The sequence below is a fragment of the Balaenoptera ricei genome, chromosome 3 (assembly GCF_028023285.1).
Source record: "Balaenoptera ricei isolate mBalRic1 chromosome 3, mBalRic1.hap2, whole genome shotgun sequence".
Taxonomy (NCBI): domain Eukaryota; kingdom Metazoa; phylum Chordata; class Mammalia; order Artiodactyla; family Balaenopteridae; genus Balaenoptera; species Balaenoptera ricei.
The window spans coordinates 170,016,927-170,037,227 of NC_082641.1; the positions used below are offsets into that span (position 1 = coordinate 170,016,927).

Below are 20,301 nucleotides of genomic sequence, written 5' to 3' on the forward strand. Positions count from 1 at the left end.
TGCCCCATCCTCTGGCCTTGCCTGGCTCCAGTTACCATTCTCTGGCTTAACCCATAACACCCAATGTGAGGCAACAAAAAGGGGTAGCTAGGGATGTTTGCTGAATTAATAAATACATATTCTGCCTAATGAACTCCTAGTCACCCTTCAAAACCCCAGTCCCAATGACCCTCCTCCCTATGCAGAACGTTCACTCCTCCTCTGGGTTCTCTAGTGCTGGTGCCTCCCCCTCTAGCCCATCCCTGCCCCCATGGGACTAGGGATGTCTGTCTGGCTCTGCATCCCCTGGACAGGGGGCTTCTCAGGGGTTCCAGCATTGTGCAGATCCAGGAAAAGGGGATTTGCTGACTTAACAAATGAATCACAACATCCAGAAGTGTTTATTGAACTAGTTTCAGTGTAGCACCGTTCTCAGTGGGGCAAGATTCTTGATCTCAGGGCAGAATTTTGAGTCTCGGCTTCGTGGAATGTGTAGAAGTTATCTGGATGATAAGTAGTGGCTGCTGACTCAGGGATCAAAAAATGAGCGCAGGTGGGATCTTGTTCTTCCTGCATCAGTTCCCTCCCAGGGCACCGGCCATCACTTGAAGCAGACTTCCTTGTGGGAACTGGCTATGAGTTGGCAGACATCCGGCTTCTCGCCCTGGAGGAGATGGCCAGGAGTTGGGGTCCTGAAAGGAGATCCTGCCCCCACCAGCTGAATCCCTCTGTTCCCTGTCTAGCTTACCTGATATAACTGGCAGACGAGGCGTAAGAGCTGGTCCTTCTCTTTCATGGGTTTCTGCACAAGCAAGACAGGAGGTCTTAAGTCCCACCTGCCCCAACCAACCCGTGCTTGGCCCAGAAGGGGCTGCAAATGGCCCCAAGTCTGGCCCCTGCCTCCTGCCTCCCAGCCCAGTGGTCACATCCATCAACCCGGTCCCTGCCTGGGGGATGACCTGAGGGCTGCAAGAGTTCTTACCCCACTGACGACGACCCAGGGCACATACTCGTGGGGTGGCTGCAGAGCGTCCGTGAGCTGGGCATTGATGTGCAAGAGCTGCATGCCACGGTCCCCTGTGGCACACTCCATGATGGAGTCAGGGGACACCTTTGGAGCATAGATCTGCAGGCACTGAGGGCAGAGGGGGAGCTGGCCAGCTGGGGTGCTGTCTCAGCTTCCTCCCTGTTATCTCCCCAACGGTCCTCCCACTAGCACCACCCCACACCCCAAGCCAAGCTTTTGTTTCCTCACTAGCAACAGGAGACAGTTGGGTTCACAGGGATGCAGCAATGCCCATAAACAATGGGTGCTTAATACATGCCTGAGTGGAGGCCCCCAAGGTAGGGGCTCAGGCTGCTCCTGTCTCCCATAAGACCAGACCCACAGCCCGACCCCTATAGTGTTTTATTTTCCTGAGAGCATCCATACTTGCTCTTCCCTCTGCCAGGAGCACTTTTCCTTCCCCTTCCCCTGAGTCTCCTGAGTGTTCCCTCATCCTTTGCACTCCATACAATGACTCTGCAGGGCCTGGAGGTGTCTCAGGGTGGCTCAGGACTCTTGGGTGGCCCAGATGTTTGATGAATGAATAAACAATCAGGGCAGATGGGTCACTCCTTTGGGAGTTCTTTTTCATAACCCGCCAGGGAGTTAAGTGGGCCTGTCCTGTCATCTCCTTACCCCAGAGAAGGATCACCACCTGTGTCCCTTCACATTCCTGTTCGTCCGAGCCCAGCTCGGAGGCATCTTGTCCAGGAAGCCCTCCCTGATCTACCCACATCCCCAGAAGATCTTCGTTCTCTCGATTCAGAGATCGAGGCTTCGAGAGGGGAGGCTGTTTTCCTGGGGCTGCACGGAGAGTGGTAGTCGTGGCCAGCACTTGAACCTGGGTCTGTCTGGATGCAGGAAGGCCAGGGCCCTCCAACCCAGGCTGAGTGAGGGGCATTGCTCACCGGCTTCAGATTTTTCTCCATGTCATCCATTTCTTCTAGGCAGACAATGGTCAGGAAGGCCGCGCTCCTCTCCAGCTGGTCCAACAGGCAGGCCTGGGGTGGGGGTGGGGGCAGGCAAGGATGTGAGGGTGGCCCAGAGCACCCCAAGACCACTCCGGGAATAACCACGAGTGTCCACTAATAAAGTGGAGAATGAAGGCACACAGGCAAGGGACGGAGCTGGCTGCAGTCTATCCCTTCTGAGTCTTGATTTCATTTTCCTTATCGTGGGCAGTCTCCCCAGCCTCGTGCCCCCAACTCGGGAACTCTGGGGGCTGCTCACCTCCACCTTGTTAAGCTTGCACTCCTGCTCGCCGTGCTGGCACGTGAACTCCCACCTGCCGCTGATGTTCTGTTCCTGAGAAGCAGTGGGGTGAGTGCTGGCTGCCTCCCGGCCCAGACCCCCTTCCCCTGGCCACAGGCCTCAGTTTCACCCACACCCACGCACCTGAGCGTTTCCGTAGGGCACCAGCGTGACATTGAGGATTTCCCAGACCATCAGCCACGTCGGGAAGAGCTCTCGGATCAGGAAGTACCGGCAGCCGGGGCACAGTGACTCATAGTAGAGGCTCACGTTGATGGGCGGAGGGTCAGACTTCCGGAGGGGCGCCTGCAGGCACAGCTCACCGGCCTGCATGGAAGGAAGGGATGTGATTCAAATGCAGCTCTGCTTGGTTCTCTTGCAGGAAGGGAGCTGCAAACAGTAGGTGCTCCATCTCACACTTCTTCCGGACCTTGCCAGGTGGAATCCTGACTCTGAGGCTTAACGGCATTCCTAAATATTCCTAAATATCAGTCTGTCTGCAGAATGGATGTGACAAAGATTTGCAAACAGTAGGCAGTTAATGAATGCACAAGTCTTGCTTTCTTCCTCCAGGTGAGGTGAAACTCCTCACCCAGGGGCACGCCATGCAGTAAGAATTCAAGGCATGCACGTTTCTGGTCTCTGCCGTCAATCCTGCCTTCTCAGTCCTGCCTTCTCGTGAGGCATACCACTAAGGCAGGCTCATTCATTTCCACTTCATCCCTAGAGCCTTCGCCCTGAACTGAGCAAGGCCCTACATACCCGCTGACTCATTTATTCTTCCTCTCCACGGGCCCACTGAACCCCTCCCAAGGCTACTGCAGAGGCGGCGCCTAATAGGTGTTGACTTCCGACTACAGCTGAGGGGCGGCGGACGGTCGCATCTGTGAGCGAGTCGTTCATCCTCCAGGGCATCTGCTTCCTCCGCACCAGGAGCACGCGAGCTCTTCCCCGACCGAAATGCACCCAATAAGGAGCCCCTAATGAATGCGGTGGCCACGCGCAGGCCGCTTAGCTAGTCTGGGCTTCCCCTGGCCTAAAAGAGGAGACTCTGATTCCTGCTCCAGATGTACACAGTAGGTGCTCAATGCACCCTGGGGGGGCGGGGGGAGTTGCGGGAGGATGGGGTGGGGGGACAGCTGAGCGACTCAGACTCCAGTTAGGGAAGCAAAAGGGAAAGGGAAGTATGGCCAAAGTGTAAGGACTGAAGCGGGGGTGGGTGGGGGGGCGGCCGGCACCGACCCGGGCAGCGTCCCCTCCACACCCCGGTCGTCCCCGTCGAAGTCTGGGGAGCGGGAGGAGCCGCGGGCACCTCGCCTGGGCGCTGGTCCCCGCCAGCCCGCCCGCCGCGTCGCCTTCTCTACCTCGCAGGGGGCCGCCCCCTCGGGGAGTATTTCCAGCGGGGACGCCCGCGCCGCAGCGGCGACCTCCAGCAGCAGCAGGAGAGGCAGGAACAGCAGGAGAGGCGACGAGGCCATCACAGTGGGGGCGAACGTGCGACGGCGGGAGCAGCGTCCCGGGGAAGAAGCCGCCTTTAACCAGGCGGTGGCCCAGCCCCCAGGCCGGGCCCGCCTCCAGGTGCACACGCCTCTCGGGGGCCGGGGCATGACGTCTCTAGGGATCTCTACTTTTTTCTCTCTCCCTCTCTGGGTCTTTCTTTCCACCCCGACCCCACCCGCATCCCACAGCCCGCCAGGTGCTGGGCTCCCAATCTCCTGGACAACGTGCTGCCCTTCGATCTTCCCCGACACTTCCCCGTAATCAGCCCCGTCCAGTCCTGTGAGGCTGGGGCTTGAGCACCTTGAGCGGAGGATAGGTGGGGGCTTAGAGACAGAGACACGGAGAGACCAAGAGATAGGAAGGTCTCTATGGATCCACGGATCCCTCTGGGGGCCGCCAGGGTGCTCCAGGCCCCTGGTCCTAGCCCGGGGACCCCGCCTCCCCACACCATGCTCCGATGAGAGGTGATCCCTGGCCTGGGAGCGGGCAGGAGCTGAGCAGCCGGGGCCCTTTCCCCTAGCCTGGCCCGGACCCCCCTAATTCTCAACCTCCACCCCCTCCCCCTCTCAGGCTCCAGAGCCCAGACGCTCCAGATCCACCAGCGTGGTCCCGTGGGGCTGACTCAGGCTTGGCCACAGCTGGGCCAGAAAGCAGAAGCCAGCGCAGGGAGGGGCTCCCTTCTCTTGGCTCCCTCACCCCTGGCTGGGGGGTGGGGAGAGAAAAAAGCTGGTGTTCCTTCTTTCCACCGTCCAAAGGCTTGAGGAGGGGGGCATCCCTGCCCTCAGCCAGCGCCCTTGTCAGAAGAGAGGCCCGGGTTGGAGCAGTCATTATTACCTGAAGCCTGTACTCTGTACACGGAGCGGGGGCGGGGGATTGGCCCCGTAGGACCCAAACCCACAGGAATCAGCCAAACCCACGTTTGCTCTGGGACGGTGTGGGCATCTCAAGTGATGAAGCCTCAACTCATTCTGTAAAACGGGAGAAGTGAGGTTTGGGGAATAAAGCTACCATGGGGGGCTCAGAGCAGAGGGAGAGTTGCCCCAGGCTGGGTGTGGAGGTGACACAGGTGAGCCTGGGGAGGTGTTGACGGGACAGCAGTGAGGGCAGGGAGAATAGCCCAGATAAGGGCTTGGCGGCTGGTAGTGTTGGGGGAAGTAACCGAGACGTTCAGACTTCAAGGCCTTGACACGACACAGACTCAGATCCCCCCAGAGAAAATGCTCACCCGTGGGCCGGAAGACGGCCCAGTCCTCGGCTCCACAGCCCGTGTCCCGCTTCAGTTCTGGGGAAACCGTGGCCCGCGTGGCCACATTCACAGCAGCAGGTTTCGGAGCTGGGGTTCCCCTGAAGTCTCCACTGCTGGATGAACCCCCACCCCATTCCTCTGAACCCTTAACAAAACCCACTTCCTTTGTGAAACCTGCAAGACTAAGCAACACAGCTTTGGGGAACTAGTGTGTGCTCAGTCCTGTACTGGGCAGGACAGAAGAAATAGCAATAAATATAATTGCTACTATTTTTCCGGTGGTTATTAAACACTAGCCCTATTGGAGGAATTCATAAATGTAACCTCACCCATTTGATTGTGGATCCCTCAGAGGTGTCCACTGGGGGCAGGGGTAGAAACTACTGACCCTACTTGGTAAGAGGAAACAGGATCAGAGAGGGGAGGCGACGTCTCTGAGAAAACACAGTTGACTGAGTGTGGGGACCGGCTAGAGGCTCTGTGGGCCGTTCTCTTGTGCCCCCAGGCTCCACCCGGCTGGACTCATGGGACTGAGAAGGTGAGCTTTACCCTGCGTCCACCCATGCAGTGGGTGAAGACCACAGTGGGGGCAGAGTCCGGGCTGGAGTTATTTATGGGGCGCCTCCTGACTGACCACTCAGCGGGGACAGTGCTTGGGAAGGACCAGAGCTCTGAGGCCAAGGGAAGCAAGTCCTGTCCCTCTGAGAGCCCAGTGGAGAGATGGGTCAGAGGCAGCCTGGTTCCTTCATCCACCTGGGGCTGCCTCAGGCGTGTTGGATCCTGACAGGTGCTGTGCGGGGAGAAGAAAGGTCAGAAGGTTCCCAGCCCTGGGGGTGTGAGAGGGGAGGGTAGAGTGGCAGGGACCTTGGGGAGGGGGAAGATGGTGAACATGAATCTGCGTTAAAGACAGCATGAGGACCCAGCTCAGTGTCCCCTGGGACATGGCAGCTGGCGTCAGGGACAGGTGTGGAGAGGGGGTCAGTGGAAGGTCAGCAGGGAGGGGCTGGCACTGAAGACTCCTCTGGGTGTCACGGGAGGGGTTGTGACTATTGAGCCTGCCTGGCAATGAAGCTGCACATCAGAGGGGAGGTGACTTTCTGGAGGGTAGGGCTGGTGGCTGATTGCTGGAACTCCAACTCCAACTTGGGGGCCAGGGAGGAGCTGGGCCAGGGTCTGCCTGGGGTCCCCCCAGCAGGCCAGGGTGTGGGGCAGAGCTTGGGGTCTGAGCCTCTCTGCTGTGTGACGTTGGTGGGTCTCTCAACTTCTCTGGACGTGAGCATCTAAACTGGGGTTGGGGGACTTCCCTGGTGGCGCAGTGGTTAAGAATCCGCCTGCCAATGCAGGGGACACGGGTTTGAGCCCTGGTCCAGTAAGATCCCACATGCCGCGGAGCAACAAAGCCCGTGCGCCACAACTACTGAGCCTGTGCTCTGGAGCCCGCGAGTCACAACTACTGAAGCCCACACACCACAACGAAGAGCAGGCCCCGCTCGCCGCAACTAGAGAAAGCCCGCACGCAGCAACGAAGACCCAACGCAGGCAAAAAATAAATAAAATAAAATAAAAAATAAGTAAATAAAAAAAATAAACTGGGGTTGGGGGTGGAGGTGGGGAGGAGGCAGGGGTTGTCAGCCCTCGTTTGGCAGCCCGGAGCTAAAGAAGCCTGTCACCAAAGACAGAAGCATCCATCAAGTTCAATGTTTTATATCCACATCAGTATCAACGTACCATACAAAACCCGCCTGCCAGCCTGGCCAGGCAGGCAGGAGGTGGGGTGGGATGGGGGTCCGTGGGCGGCGTAGAAAACCAGGGCTCTCGTCCCAAAAGAGGAGAGAAAAGAGGGCTTTACGTACAGTCGAGGAAAAATAAAATCAGAGCCCGACATGATTGAGAAGAAGCCTTGAGTCTGCATCGCGTAGAGGTGCTGTGGGCAGCGCTGCGTGTCAGCTGCCCCAGAGGTGCTGGTGGCCTCAGTTCCTGGGAGGCCTGGGGTCAGCTCATGAGTTTATTTTTACTTATTTTCTTTTTTGGGGTTACTTCTTGGCAGCAGCCCCGTCATGGTGTTAACCGGGTTTCACTTCAGGATTTGAAGGGGAAGTTGGGGTCTGTGGGGCAGGTCCCGCCTGGCCCCAAATGTCATGGATGAGGTTCCTGGAAGTGGCCAAGCGAAGTTCCTTCCTGCCCTGATCCCAGGTCTATGGCTTAAAAATCGGGGTACCCAGGTCAGGGCCGCACAGCCCGGAGGCCTCTGTAAACATGGCAGGTGCAGCCAAGGTGGGGCTTTGGGGACCCCGGGGGCCTGTCAGGGGCAGGGCACAGGGGTGTGGGTGGCCAGAGCTGCAGGGAGGGCAGTACTGGTGGGGGAAGGGGGATGGAGTGGGGGAGGCGGGACCCCCACCACAGATACATAGAGGGACAGAGACCAAGAGGGAAAGAGAGGACAGACAGATGGAGCTAGAAAGAGACGAAGTGTGACAGCGGGAGACGGATAGAGACTCAAGAGAAAGAGACATGGAGAGACAGGCAGACACGGAGGAGAACCTGAGAGAGACAGAATTGCAGAGAGATGAAGAGAAAAACAGACAGACCTGGAGAAATTCACAAAGACGAGAGAGATGGAGAAAACCCAAGAAAGAAGAGACAGGTTCAAAAAGATGGAGACCGCGGATGTAGCTGCCACCCCAGCCGGGCCAGTTCTCCTGCTCAGAGCTCAGCGGGTGGCAGGTGGGGGCCCGGGGCCCGGGGCGCGCACAGGATGGGCAAGCGTGACGGTGAGCGCGTCGTTGTGCTGCACCAGCGAGGCGTGCTGGTAGTGCAGCACCAGCTCCTTCAGTGACCCGTACAAGTTGTAGGGTTCTGCGAAGCCAAAGCCCGTGGCGGTGCGGTAGATGACGCAGTGCTTGGTGTCACCGTCCACCCTGTGGGTGCAGGCGAAGGGGTGGGTTAGATGGGCCCCCACCGGGCTCTCCCAGCCCCGTCCCCCAACTCCTGTCGGGTGACCCTGCCTGGCACCCACATCTCCCCATTTCCTGGATGCTGGATGCCGACCCGGTCCAGACCCCGCAATCTCCTGCTTTGATACTGTTCCAGCTTCCTCCCCTGTCCCCAAGAATCTAGGGCTTCTTCCGGACTGTCTTCCCGAGGCCTAACATACAGTTGGCACTCAATGAGAGCTCTCGGAAGGAATGGGCGGATCCCTCCTCCCCACCTTCAGTCCACTCTCCGTTCCCTCGCCAGGCACTCACACCACAGAACAGGCATAGCAGCCCCGCTGGCTGCTTTCACGGATGAGGAAGGTGCCATCCCGCTTGCCGCTCAGCATTTCCTCAGCTTGGGTGCGGTTGATCTTGCCTACATACCATGTGCGTTCCTCATGGTGGGGGAGATCATCTTCATCCTCCATCAGTGAGTACTGGCTGCGGGGAGGCAAGGAGGAGCCCTGGTCACTTACTTGTCAGCCTCCAAGGTCCCCCTGCCACCTGGACAACTCTCCCTCCGTGGTGAACTCCTACTCATTCTGCAAAGCCCACCAAAAATGGCCCCTCCCCTGGGACAACCCCTCCCCCCCCCCCAACCAAGTGGTCACTCACTCCTCAGTCTCGTTCTTGATCCCCAACCATTCATTGATTTTCTTCTGCCGGGCACCTTTCTGAGTGAGCCACCTGGGGGGAAGAGGAAAGGTGGGCTCCTGCTGCTCCGCTGGTAGGGGAACAGCAGCTGCAACACAGGCAGGGTGAGCCACCATGGGCCAGGCCAGCCTGCCTGGAGGCAAGGGCTGACAAGTGCAGGTTCTGGGTGTGATACCCCTGGTTGCCACAAGGGGTCAGCCTTGGCCTGGCCAAGGACCACTTGAACCCAGATGGACTCCCCAAGCTCTGCCAGGGAACCCCCCTATTTATTATGTTTCTGTTAACACTTTTTGAGACCCTGGATTGTGCCATCATGGCAAGGTCTTATCACTATCAGAGGCTCAGTCCCGGGGACTGCACAGTGGTGCGCCTTTGCACAGGGCAGCTTTACAAAGGACTTTGAAAGGACCAAGTGAGCTAACGTGTGCAGGGTGCTTGGCACACAACAGGTGCACATGAGCGTCAAAGACCCAGGCGGAAGAAGGAAGCCGCTGATGAAGTCCTCAGTGGGTCAGTGGGCAGAGGAGGAATCCTGGGCTCAGGCTGGGCACTGTGTGCTGAGCTGCACAGTTGGCATTCATGGAGTGGACCCTGTCGGAGGCTCCCAGTGGCCCGGCCTCGTGAGAGCAGTGTTCCCATTCCACAATTGAGGCTGAGGCCGCCGCACAGGGAGCCCTTCTGAGGGGGATGGGAGGGGCCTGATCAAGAGGGAAGGGGCTGGTGGACAGACGAGGGGGCTAGGAGACTAGGTGGGGCTAGCTGGTGGAGAAAGCAAGAGTGAGATACATGCAGAGGTCACCTCGCCAGGTGCCCCTGCACTAACGGGGGGATCCACGGGTGAGCACAGAGCCAGGCACTCACACGAGGTACTGGTCTCTGATCTTGCGCAGCTGCATGAGGTCTGGCTTGAGGCTGTTCATGCGCTTGTCAATCTCTCGGTTGTCGGAGGCCTGTGCCCGCAGCTCCTGTTCCAGCTTTGTGCGGCTCTCGTGGATCTCAGCAATGCGAGACTTAAGTCGCTCTGAGTTCAGCAGGATCCTGTAGGAGGAGTGGCTCAGAGGCCTCAGATGGCTTCCAGTATCTAAGCCTTTGGACATGCTGTTTCCCTGATTGCTCTTTCTGGCAAACTCCTATTCATCCTTCAAAACCATTTCAACCGACCCTCTCTTCCCCTGAAACCCAGGCTGCCCCTTCTGTTTCCTTTCTTTCCCCACTTGCGCTGTGTCAGATGAAGGTGCGGTAGGGCAGGGCAGAGGAACCAGACTCACCTCTGCATCTCTTTCTCATTGCCCTCACGCCGGAAGCGCTCCAGATATTCCTTGCTGCACTTCTCCTGTGTCTGGCCCTGCTCTTCAAAGATCTTGATAGTCTCATTGAAGGCCTCGATGGCTGTGCGCTTCATCTGCAGTTCCTGGAGGAGGGAGTAAATCTGAGCACCTCCTGGGACTCCCCGCAAGTCCCTCAGGAGGGATAAAGGCAGATCCCAACCTGATATGGAGACTTTGCTCAAGCTGTTCCCTCCACCACGTGCATCGTTCCTCTAGCCCCTCCTTCACCAAACGAACTCTTATTCAGCCTTCAAATCCCACACTCCCCAAACCCCCTCTTCCTTTAGATCCTCCTTTAGGCACCTTAAAAAATACCTGGGTCTGTGAGCACGGCTGAGAATTAATGATAAATCTAGTTGCTACAATTCATGGGGCTCCTTCTCGGAGTAGATGCTGCACCAAGCACCTTCCATGCATCATCTCATAAAACCTCCCAACAGCCTCTTACAAAGTCAGAACTATTAATGGGGAAACTGAGGCTCAGGGGGCCTAAGCCATTTCCACGGTCATGATGTTCCTAATTGATCCCAGACAGGTATCTTGTCCACTTAGAACCTCAGGTGACCCATCACTAGAAAGGGGACAAGACAGAAATTGCTCAGCGACTACAGGGGAGACAGAGAAATTCCCTGCTTGAGATGGATGTTCAATCTGAATAAGTTGCATCTCAACTTACAAGAGAAATTTATTAACACAGTCTTTGAGTAATAAAACCTCCCCCCACTTCCCTGTTTTTAAAAGACACTGCTCTTTTCCATGACCTCTTGACCCTTTGTCTTAGGCAACTCTTCGTCAGGCGGTTATCATCATTTTGAATAACATCCAGGTTGAAGGGGATGGAGAAGTAATTAAGACTCACGGTTCCAGTTTCCAGATGGGGAGACTGAGGCCCAGAGGCTCAACCAAGACATCTCCCACAGCTCAGCCACTCCTGGGAGGCTGGTTGGTGCCTCTTCATCTGTTTTGTTTTTTTTAGAAACACATACATTGATTTCTATGTTTTTAGGGTGGTCCCTGGTTGTAAGAGCCTGCTGTGACCTAGAAGTGGACGTCTGTCCCTGTGGCCTTGGCACTGCCCTTCCGTGCCTGGGTCTCCCGGGGTGCGCTGGCCCGCGGTACCTGGGAGGTACGTGTGTACTCCTCGTAGAGCTGGTCATACTCGCGGCTCTTGTCCTGGTACTGCTGGTGGTAGACCTTGAGCTGGGCGCCCACTGCTTCCACACTATCCTCCTTGACGATCTGGTCCTGGGGATAGCCGGTGCTGTCAGGGAAGCTACCTGGGAAACAGGCCCAGGCCCGGCCAGGCACCACCCACCCCTGCCCCCAGCTCCCACCCCAGCCCTGCACCTGCTGGTACTTGGACACCGGGTAGAGGAGTCGCGTGTCCAGCTTGGCGTTGTACTGAGCCAGCGACTCGTGGCGGTAGTGGGTGATGAGGTCCACAACAGAGCAGAAGGTGAGTGGCTCCGAAAAGCCATAGTGCCCGTCTCGGTGGAAGACCTTGATCAGCTTGTTGTTTCCACCTTTCCTAGGGGCGGGTGAGAGGGGATGTCAGCGACCAGCAGCATCTGCAGACCCAGCAACGTCCCACTGGCTGTGCGACCCCCAGTCCTCTGACCTGGGTGTTCTCCCTCCCAACGCTCACCCCTGGTCTCCCTGAAGGGACAGGCCCCCACCTGAGGGTCAGCGTGTACTCCCCCTGGATCTTGCTAGATGCATCTCGGACCAGAAAGGTGCCATCAGGTGTGTCCCGCAGTTTCTCGTTTACCTCCTCCCTGTAGAGACAGCCAGGACTGGGGCTGCCCACTGGGAGACCCGACCCCTCAGGCTTTGCCCACCATGTGGCTCCACCCCACAACCCTACCTGGAGATGTCACCCCAGTACCACTCAGCATCCTGCAGGGAGGGCGGGTTGCCCCCATTGACCAGGCCTGTGGGGGCTGGCTTTGCCTTGGGGGGTTTTGGTGGCAGTGCTGGGGGACAGGAAAACAAATGCACACTGAGCACCAACTGTATACTGTGGCCAGCTCCCATTGCAACCAAGCCTGCGGATACTGGCAGGGCTCCGAGTCAGCATTCTTGGTCCCCAACGATAGGAGCTAATACAAGGGGGTGGAGGTCACCTGGGGGCGCAATCTCCTGTTCCTCCAGATGTTCCTGAAGCAACTTCTCCACCAGTAGCGCAGGGAAGTCGGGGGTAGCCTCAGTCCTACAGGGAAGGGACGTGTGGTGAGCGCTGGGTAGGGCCTGGTGTGCACAGGGCCCTGCATGTGCTTGCGCGTCTGGCGGGGGGTCTATGTGAAAGCATGTGAGGGGAAGAAGAGTAGGTGACGCAGGCTGGTGTGGGAGACCCACTACTGTTTATGCATATGCAGTTAGTGCCCAATAAGTATTCATACAACAAACAACAGGAGTCAGCATGTGAAGGAAGGTACAGACACCACCCAAGTGCCTGCCCTCCGGTCTAGGCCCCATCACCTTGTCCCAAGCCCTGCTAGAGTCTTCCTGGACCTCAAGTCCCACCCCTTGTTATCTTTCCTAGCTCGCCCATCATGACAGCTCTGGCCTCTTCCCCGCTGGGCCCCGTCCATACTCCTTTCTCATCGTCTAGACCCCCGCCCTGGCTACGTCTCCAGCCCTTCCTCCATCTAAAGACCCACCCCTTTTTGCTCCGGCTCAGCCCCGCCTCCCCAGGCCTCTCACCCGTCGGGCGCGCCCCCTGGCGGCGGCGGCGGCGACGGCGCCCGCAGAAGCAGCGGCCCAAAGGCGGCGCTCAGGGCACGCACAGCTGGGCCCAGGGCTGGGGCGCGCCGGGCCACCCGGCCCAGGTGCTGGAGCAGGAAGCGCAGTGTGAGCGCGCTGTGCAGCGGCAGCGTCGGGGGCTCCAGCGCCGGCCCCACGGGCCCCGCGGCCTCTGCGGACAGACGGCCAGGGGAGGGTGAGCCAGGGCCGGCACCCGCCCGCCCCAGCGCCCTCCCCAGTCCGGGCTTCCCGCCAGACTCACCCCGCAGGGCTCGGTGTGCCTCAGCCGCGGCCTCGGGTGTCACAAGGGGTGCGGGCAGCGCCAGCAGGAAGCCCTTCACGCCATCCGTCAGGGCTGCAGCGTCCCACTGCTCCATATCGCTCAGCGACCAGTCTGCGGGTGCAAAGGGGATACATCGATCCAAGGCGGGTGCAGGGAGGGGACATCATCCGTCCGGGGCAGGTTCCTCTCCCACTCTTGCCCACTGAAGCTTTCCCTCACCTGTGCGCGCGGCAGGTGCCTCAGGCCTGTAGCTGTCTAGCCCTGTGGGGAAGGGGATGGGGTAGGTTAGCGCCACCCCACGTGGCAAGGCCAGCTCTCAAACGCTGCCTCGACCCCCGTGTGGGGTCTGGGGTGGCTGCTAACCTCCCAGAGGTAAGAACAGGGCGAGGGGAGGGAAATGGTGGCAGAGGGCATGGCACATGCAATGATGGGGTCTACATTCCCCCCGGGAGTTACTCCTTCCCCAACTCAACATGGAGGCCCAGAACATCCAGACTCAGCCTCTTCCCATACAGAGTGAACCCAGCAGCCCTGTGAAGGAGATGAGTTGCCCATCACCAGAGGTAAGCAAGCAGAATCCAGGGGTTGCAGCCAGGCCGAGGCTCACCTGTCCGCTCAATGGCCTCCACAAGTTTCACCAGGATAGGGGGAGCCACATCAGGTGGGGAGAACTGCTCGGGTAGGTCAGGGAGTGTGAGGCCTGGCAGGAGGGGACAGAATGTTGGCAGGGTCCCTAGAAGGACCCCGGTCCCTCTCTTTGCCTGCTGCATCTCAGCCCAAGTGCCTGGCATCTGGACCACCACTCTAGGGGGGGAAAGAAGGCCCAGCTGGTGGGGCTGGGAGGGCTGAATTAGCGGGAAACGATTTTCTAGATTAAAATATCAATTCACCCAACTAAACAGGCCAGCTATAGTTGGCTGACTAGTGTCCTCCCAAATGGTATGTCCACTTCCTAATCTCTGGTACCTGTGACTGTGACCTTACTTGGAAATAGGGTCTTTGCGGATATAATTAAAGATTTCAAGATGAGATCCCTAAATCCAATGACTGGTGTCTTTATAAGAGAAGGCCATACGAAGGGAGAGGCAGAGATTGGGGTGATGTGGCCACAAGCCAAGGTACACCTGGAGCCCCCAGAAGCTGGAAGAAGCAAGGAAAGATCCTCCCTTAAAGCCTCTGGACAGAGCACAGCCCTGCCCACACCTTGATTTTGGACTTCTGGTCTCCGGAACCATGAGAGAATAAACTCCTGTTGTTTGAGGCCACCGGTTTGTGGTAGTTCATTACAGCAGCCACAGGACGCCCATACAGCAGGTTTAGGGCTCTGCCATTGCTTGCTGTGCAACCTCAGGCACAGGACCCACCCTCTCTGTGCCTCAGATTCCTCAACTGAGAAACTGGTCGATGGCATCATCTCTCCTTTCTCAGTGGGAACAACAAAGTGGTTGAAGAGAGTAAAAGGAAAATACCCCAGCTGGATCAGAACACCTCATTCCAAGGACCTTTCTCCACTTTCTAAGTCATTTTGCTTAAAAAAAAAAAAAAAAATTCCCCCCTTTTAAAAATGCTGACCTCCTTCCGTGTCCCAACCCCGCCCCCCCCAGCCCCATGTTTCTGCCCCACCCAGCCTTTTGTGCTCAGGCGCACTCTGCCTGCACAGCCACCATTTGATGCAGCTTTGGCCCTTGGCGGGGACGCCCTGGCACACAGCAGGAGCAAGCCGGGGCCTGCGGGGCCTCCCTGAGTGATGGGCCAGGTGGTGCCTTGAGCTGAAGAAAGGCCCAGCTGTGTCAAAAATGCAAAAAAAAAAAAAAAAAAAAGTGAGCGAACAAGGGGAGGTGGGTGACATCCCAGCTGGTAGGGGGACTCTGAAATTCAACTTTGAAATTTGCCTGTGACCAGTTTGCAAAGCATGGAGGGAGGTCCCATCAGGATAGGCATTATCCCCATTTTACGGATGAGGAACTGAGGCTCATGGAGGGAGCAACCTCCCCGTGGGTGCACAGCCAGACGGGGGCGCAGGTGACATCAGGGTTTGGCACGCAGCTCCCTGCGTGGAGCTGAATGGAGGGAAGGCAGCTGCAGCCTGCTGCCTGGTGGTCCCAGGATCCCGGAGGGTCAGGGCTTGAACAAAAGGACTAGTACCCCCCATTTCCAGATGAGGAAACTGAGGCCTGGAGAGGGCTGGTCCTAGCCGATGTCATATAGTCCTGGAAGATTTGGAGGGTGGGGCTGGGTGGCCGCCTGGAGCGGGGATGTGTGTGGTGTCTGGACCCAGGCCAGGCGCAGGAGGGAGGCGGCTGTTACCAGGGGGAGAGGCAGATTCTGGCTGGGAGCCCGGATGGGGCCTCCTCCTGCTCCTCTAGGCCGAGGCGGGACGCAGGCACTGGCCCTGGAGACGCCAGATGCTGCAAAGCCCAAGCCAGCAACCATGCTGCCTCAGCACCCCGCCATTCCACCCCACGCTGTGGGACCCTGGCCTGACCCTCTTTGGGCATCAGTGTCCCTCGGGCACAAAACCAGGCAGGCCGTCGGGCGGGGCCACGGTGCCTCCCAGGGGCTTTGGCCTTCACTGGGTGACTGCCCCTGAGCGAGTGGTTCAACCCCCTTGCACCTTGGTCTCCACATCTGTACACAGGGCCTCACTGGGTGGCTGTGAGGGTCGGAGCAGACCACGCCGGGCGCTCAGCACTCATTAGCCTCCTCCCCACAAGCTGAGCCTCGGTTTCCCTGGTTGGAAGCCACACGCCCTGCCCAGCATACAGCCCAGCACGCAGCAATTGCAGCGTATGTTCAGTGCCCTGATTCTCCACTCCCAGGATACTCTTTGGAAGTAGGGATGGCCGAGGGTCTCTTTGGGGAGGGATGTAGGGTCCTCACACGTCACTGTGCTGCGTGGCCTCGACTGAGTAGCCCACTTTCTTTGGGCTTTTTGGCTCTCTTCATTTTGGAAACGGGAAAATTAGGGTTACAACAAAGGGGGTTCCTCAAGGGATTCTGTCTGCAAACCACAAGATGAAGCTAAATTGAGCCCCTGAATCTTACTGGACACTCCCTATTGTCCTCAAAATCAATCACACGAAGTCCTTGAGGTGAGGACCCTGCCCCTTTCCTCACTCCGCTCCACCTGATGGCTTGTTCCCTGAACCCGTCATGACATTCCCACCTCAGGGCTTCTGTCCTCGCTGTACCTGCTGCCCGGAGCCCTTTACCCCCATCTCTCCTGAGAGGCTCCCTCCTCACAGCATCTGTCATGACCTAATCACGTTCTCATCACTTCTTGAACCAGAAGCCCCATGAGGGCAGGGCCAGGCCTTAGTGTCCACCACTCGGTGCCCAGTGCCATGAACTGCATCCAGCCCTTGACGGCAGTGTAACGAACACTTGCCGACCAACCAAATGTCCTTATTCCTCCTCTCCTGGAAGAAGCACCATTGCCTCATGGGAGAGAAGAGGATACTGAGGGTCTGAGGGCACTCCCCCTTTTCCCCAGCCCTGCCAGGGGCCCTACCTGTTGCTCACCTGGCTCAGGGGGCCCATCTCGGGGCCTGGCAGGCAGTGGGCGTGGGCCACGTGGGCGAGGCCCAGGCCGGGCCAGGGTCACAGGCCCTAGGAACTCAACATAGGTGCCAGGGAAGTCGCCGCGCTGCCGTGTACGCTCATTGAGGCCAGGCATCCAGCCCACGCTCTGTGGGCAGCGTTCGCTGCCCTCGGCCACGCCCAGCGCCTGCAGGGCTGCCCTGCTCACCACCAGCACGTCGCCCGGCAGCAGCTCCAGGTCCTCCGGCCGCTCCCGGCGGAACGGGTACAACGCACGGTATTGGAAGCCCTCGGCGCCAGCCATGGCTGGGCAGGGTGGGGTATGGATGGTCAGGTGGCTGCTCGGGGCCCCAGTGGCCCCATCAGCCTGGGGTGGGGGCCAGGAGGGTCCGCTGGGTGGGCTTGGGGACTCAGACCTCTATTTCCACCAGGAAGTTACAGGTGACCACAGGGGATGCTCACGCCTTGCTTCCCACCATTGTTCCACGACCCTGACAAGGGTCACTCGTTGCTCGGTCCACCATTCGTCAACTGGTGGGAGGGGGGCGGCAGCAGCGTGATCTCAGGTCACTCAGCCGCTGCGTCCCCCCTCAATCCGTAGGGCTGGGCTGGGCCGCTCACTCCCTCACGTGGGGGGCCATCGGCTCCCGAGGCTGGCGGCTCTTCCAGCTGCGCCAGGCGAGGGGGCCGAGGGCACAGGCTGTCACCATGCTCGGCTCGGGACGCCGACCTAGGGGGAGAGGGGCAGGGCAGCATCAGCCAGTTTGGACTCCTGCCACCCCCAACTCAGAGATGGGCCCAAACACCAGGTTAGAATCCCCTGACTCATTGGGTAATGGGGGGGCCAGTCCCTGTCCCCTCAGTTTCCCCAGCTGTAAAATGGGTACAATAATAGACCTCCTTTGGGGTTGTTGGGGGCAGAGCTCCAAAGAATCTGCCCCGGGCATATTGCATGCTCAGTAAACAAGCTCTTCATCATCCCTGTTAGAGATGGGAAATCTGAGGCTCAGAGCAGGGAGGTCTTTGTTGGACAACTCAATGGGCCAGGATGCCAGGACTCAAAAACTCAGATCCGTCCAACTTCACAAGGCCCAGGATAGATGAGAGGAGGCAGCAGCCACATGACAGATAGTTATACCCAGAGTGGGTAGGGTGTAATGGGCGATGCTCAGGGTGCTGTGGGAGCCCCGAGGAGAGACTGAGCCAGCTGAGCACAGAAGGAGGCGTCAGGGGCAAAAGGCGGTAGGAAAGGAGGTACAAGCAGAGGCCCCAGCACAGGCAAAGGGCTAGAGGTGAGTCCAAACAAATGGATCTCTGATCTCTGCGGGGAAGGAGGGAATGGGGGGGGGCGGTGTCCAGACATTGCTCAGTTTGGTGCCCACAGTAGGTACTCAAAACAGAAGGGGGGTGGTGGGAGGCCAAGAGGACCTTAGCTCCAGGGTAGACATGGAGCCAGTAAAGGGTGGAGGGAAGGAGGGCACTGCAACTGCCAAGAGGGAGGCTGCTGGATGCAGGGGCAATGATCACCCCTTAGGAGCCCCCAGTCTCAGGGAGACACAGCCCAGCACAGACACATTCTCAATCTCAGCCCTGCAGGTTCAGTCCTCCAGAGAGGTTGGGGGGTGGTAGGCGGTGCTTTTCCTAGGGGCAGGTCCTCACAGAGGAGAGGAGGGGGCACTGGCCAGAGGAAATAGTACAGGCAAAGACTTGACAGCAAGAAATGCTTGCCAAGAGTTCAGGGTGGCTTTAAGAAAGCCGCAGACCACGCAGGGCCCTCGAGTGCCAGGCAGAGGGTCAGACTGTATCCCTCGACCACGGGAGCAGCAAGACGTGTCCGAGCTGGGGGCACAAGCTCCACATTCCAGGACGCCCCAACTTACCCGCTCCCTGGCCCCTGTACCCCCACTCTACAGGTGGGGAAACTGAGGCCCAGCGAGGGGGACGTCCAGGAAACCGCCTAAATCCGCTTGCCTGCCCGCCTCCGCGCCCAGCTGAGCACACGTTTGCACACGCCCCGGTGTGCGCGCCTGGGAACCAGCGCTCCCCGAATCCAAGAGGCGGGTGGAGAGGCCAGGCCTGGCTGGGGTCTTGGCGGCTGGACTCAGGGCCTGCGCGCTCACGCGTGTGCAGACGCGCACTCGGGCCTGCGTGGACCCCGCAGCCCGGCCCAGGGGCCGGAAGTGGAGTCGACCCTCTACCGTCTTGCACCCCACTATGCCCCACACAATGCCTGGGCGCCCCTCATTACTGCTCAATGCTCCACTTCCAGCAGGGCCTCCCTCAATTCAGGGCCGCAGCTCCAATCCCTTATCTCTGCCTAGGGTCCCCCGTTCCACCCCCATCGTCCGGGGAAGGCTGCAACGCAGCCAGGTCGAGCCAGGGGCCTCCCGCTCCCTGCGGCCCCCAGTTCCCGCGGGGCCCGATGCAGCCCTGCTCGCATTCTGGCTTCCACCGTGGCCCCACACTCTGCCTGGGCGCCCCGCATCTGACCGAACCCCCAGACCGGCCTGCCACGCGGACCAACCCGGACTTACCTGGTCGCGGCCGCCACCGCTGCTGCCGCGGCCGCCGTCACGCAGAGCCGAGCCAGACCCGTGGCTCTACCGCGGCCGCCGTCGCCGCAGCCGCGGGATCCCCACCTCCGCCGCCGCCGAGGTTCCGAATGGTCGGGCCCGCCCCCGGCGGAAACGGCCGAGCGTATTCGGGCCGGGAGGGTGCAACGAGGCCGAGGCGGAGCTTGGGAACGCTCGAATGCTTCCGGAAAGAGCCGAACGTACTCCCGCGGGACTGGAGGGTAACGGGGGTGGGGGTGGGGGCGCCCCGAGATAGCCGATCATTTCCGGAAACAGCCGAACATAATCGGGTCAGATGAATAATTCCGAGGCTGAGCTCGGCTAGGCTCGGCTGGACTCAGAGATGCCCGAGCGATTCCGGAAATGACCGAGCGCGCTCCCCCTGGACCGGCAGAACAGAGGCTGGGCCCCGAGACTTCGGAAAGTTTCTGGAAAGAACCAAGGGTGCTCGGTCCCAAATGAGGCCCTAAGAACTTAGATCTAGAGGCGACCACCAGCTTCCGGAAACTGCCGAAGCATGGACGGCTCCAGAGGGCGAGTGAGGTGGCCCAGAACTCAGGAAATGGATGCGGCAGAGTTGGGGGGAGGGGCTCAGACAGAAAGCTGCGCTTTTCAGGAAACAAGCTGAGAGCCGAGAAGGAGCCGGGGTTGAAAGCCGGGGTTTCCGTGGTAGCCCAGAGCGTCCGGAAACAGCTGAACTAACTCTCTCGGGTAGGGAGAACTAGTCCAAAGCCTGTCCAGATGCGGACTTTTCCGGAGATAGCCGAAGACACTCGGAAACGGGGCGTGGCCAAAGGTTTCCGACCTACGGAGCGCTTCGGAAGTAACCGAACGCGCTCGGGCTGGGTTGGGTTCCAGTGGTGGCGAGGGGAACTTTAGGGCACAGCCAGTTAAAAAAGGACACAAAGATGGTTTATTTATTTATTAACACAGCTTCAGAGCCCCAGACGGGTGTCTGGATGAAGCTTCTAAGGACAGAGCCCACGATGGGTACTCAATTCAGAGAGGACAGCAGGAGGCCAGGACCAGAGAAGGCATCAGGAAGAATCTCAACAGTGAAGTCCCAGCAGCCTTCAAAACCCACTTCAAGTGACTTTGAGCCAAGGGTCTGTTTTCATCCCGCCCCCCACCCCACTCTTCCCTTAACCTTTTCTTGGCCCCTCACAAATCCAGACATTGGACCTC

General features: G+C 59.0%; 2 protein-coding genes across 2 annotated transcripts; both read right to left on the minus strand.

The window, feature by feature from the left end:
• Window positions 1-361: 361 nt before the first annotated feature.
• On the minus strand, window positions 362-3,847 carry IFI30 (IFI30 lysosomal thiol reductase). The gene is made up of 7 exons (XM_059919742.1): window positions 3,640-3,847; window positions 2,420-2,602; window positions 2,255-2,329; window positions 1,933-2,025; window positions 962-1,114; window positions 728-781; window positions 362-643 (listed from the first exon to the last, which is right to left on the minus strand). Exons 1-7 carry the CDS (start codon window positions 3,751-3,753, stop codon window positions 581-583), a joined length of 735 nt encoding a protein of 244 aa, XP_059775725.1. The 5' UTR covers window positions 3,754-3,847; the 3' UTR covers window positions 362-580.
• A 2,862-nt stretch (window positions 3,848-6,709) lies between these two features.
• Window positions 6,710-19,181, minus strand: PIK3R2 (phosphoinositide-3-kinase regulatory subunit 2). Its single transcript, XM_059918104.1, has 16 exons — window positions 19,078-19,181; window positions 16,526-17,273; window positions 13,611-13,703; window positions 13,223-13,264; window positions 12,983-13,114; window positions 12,682-12,892; window positions 12,102-12,187; window positions 11,843-11,951; window positions 11,655-11,753; window positions 11,326-11,506; window positions 11,098-11,223; window positions 9,919-10,061; window positions 9,512-9,688; window positions 8,612-8,683; window positions 8,267-8,437; window positions 6,710-7,939 (listed from the first exon to the last, which is right to left on the minus strand). Exons 2-16 carry the CDS (start codon window positions 16,845-16,847, stop codon window positions 7,732-7,734), a joined length of 2,172 nt encoding a protein of 723 aa, XP_059774087.1. The 5' UTR covers window positions 16,848-17,273; window positions 19,078-19,181; the 3' UTR covers window positions 6,710-7,731.
• Window positions 19,182-20,301: the final 1,120 nt, after the last annotated feature.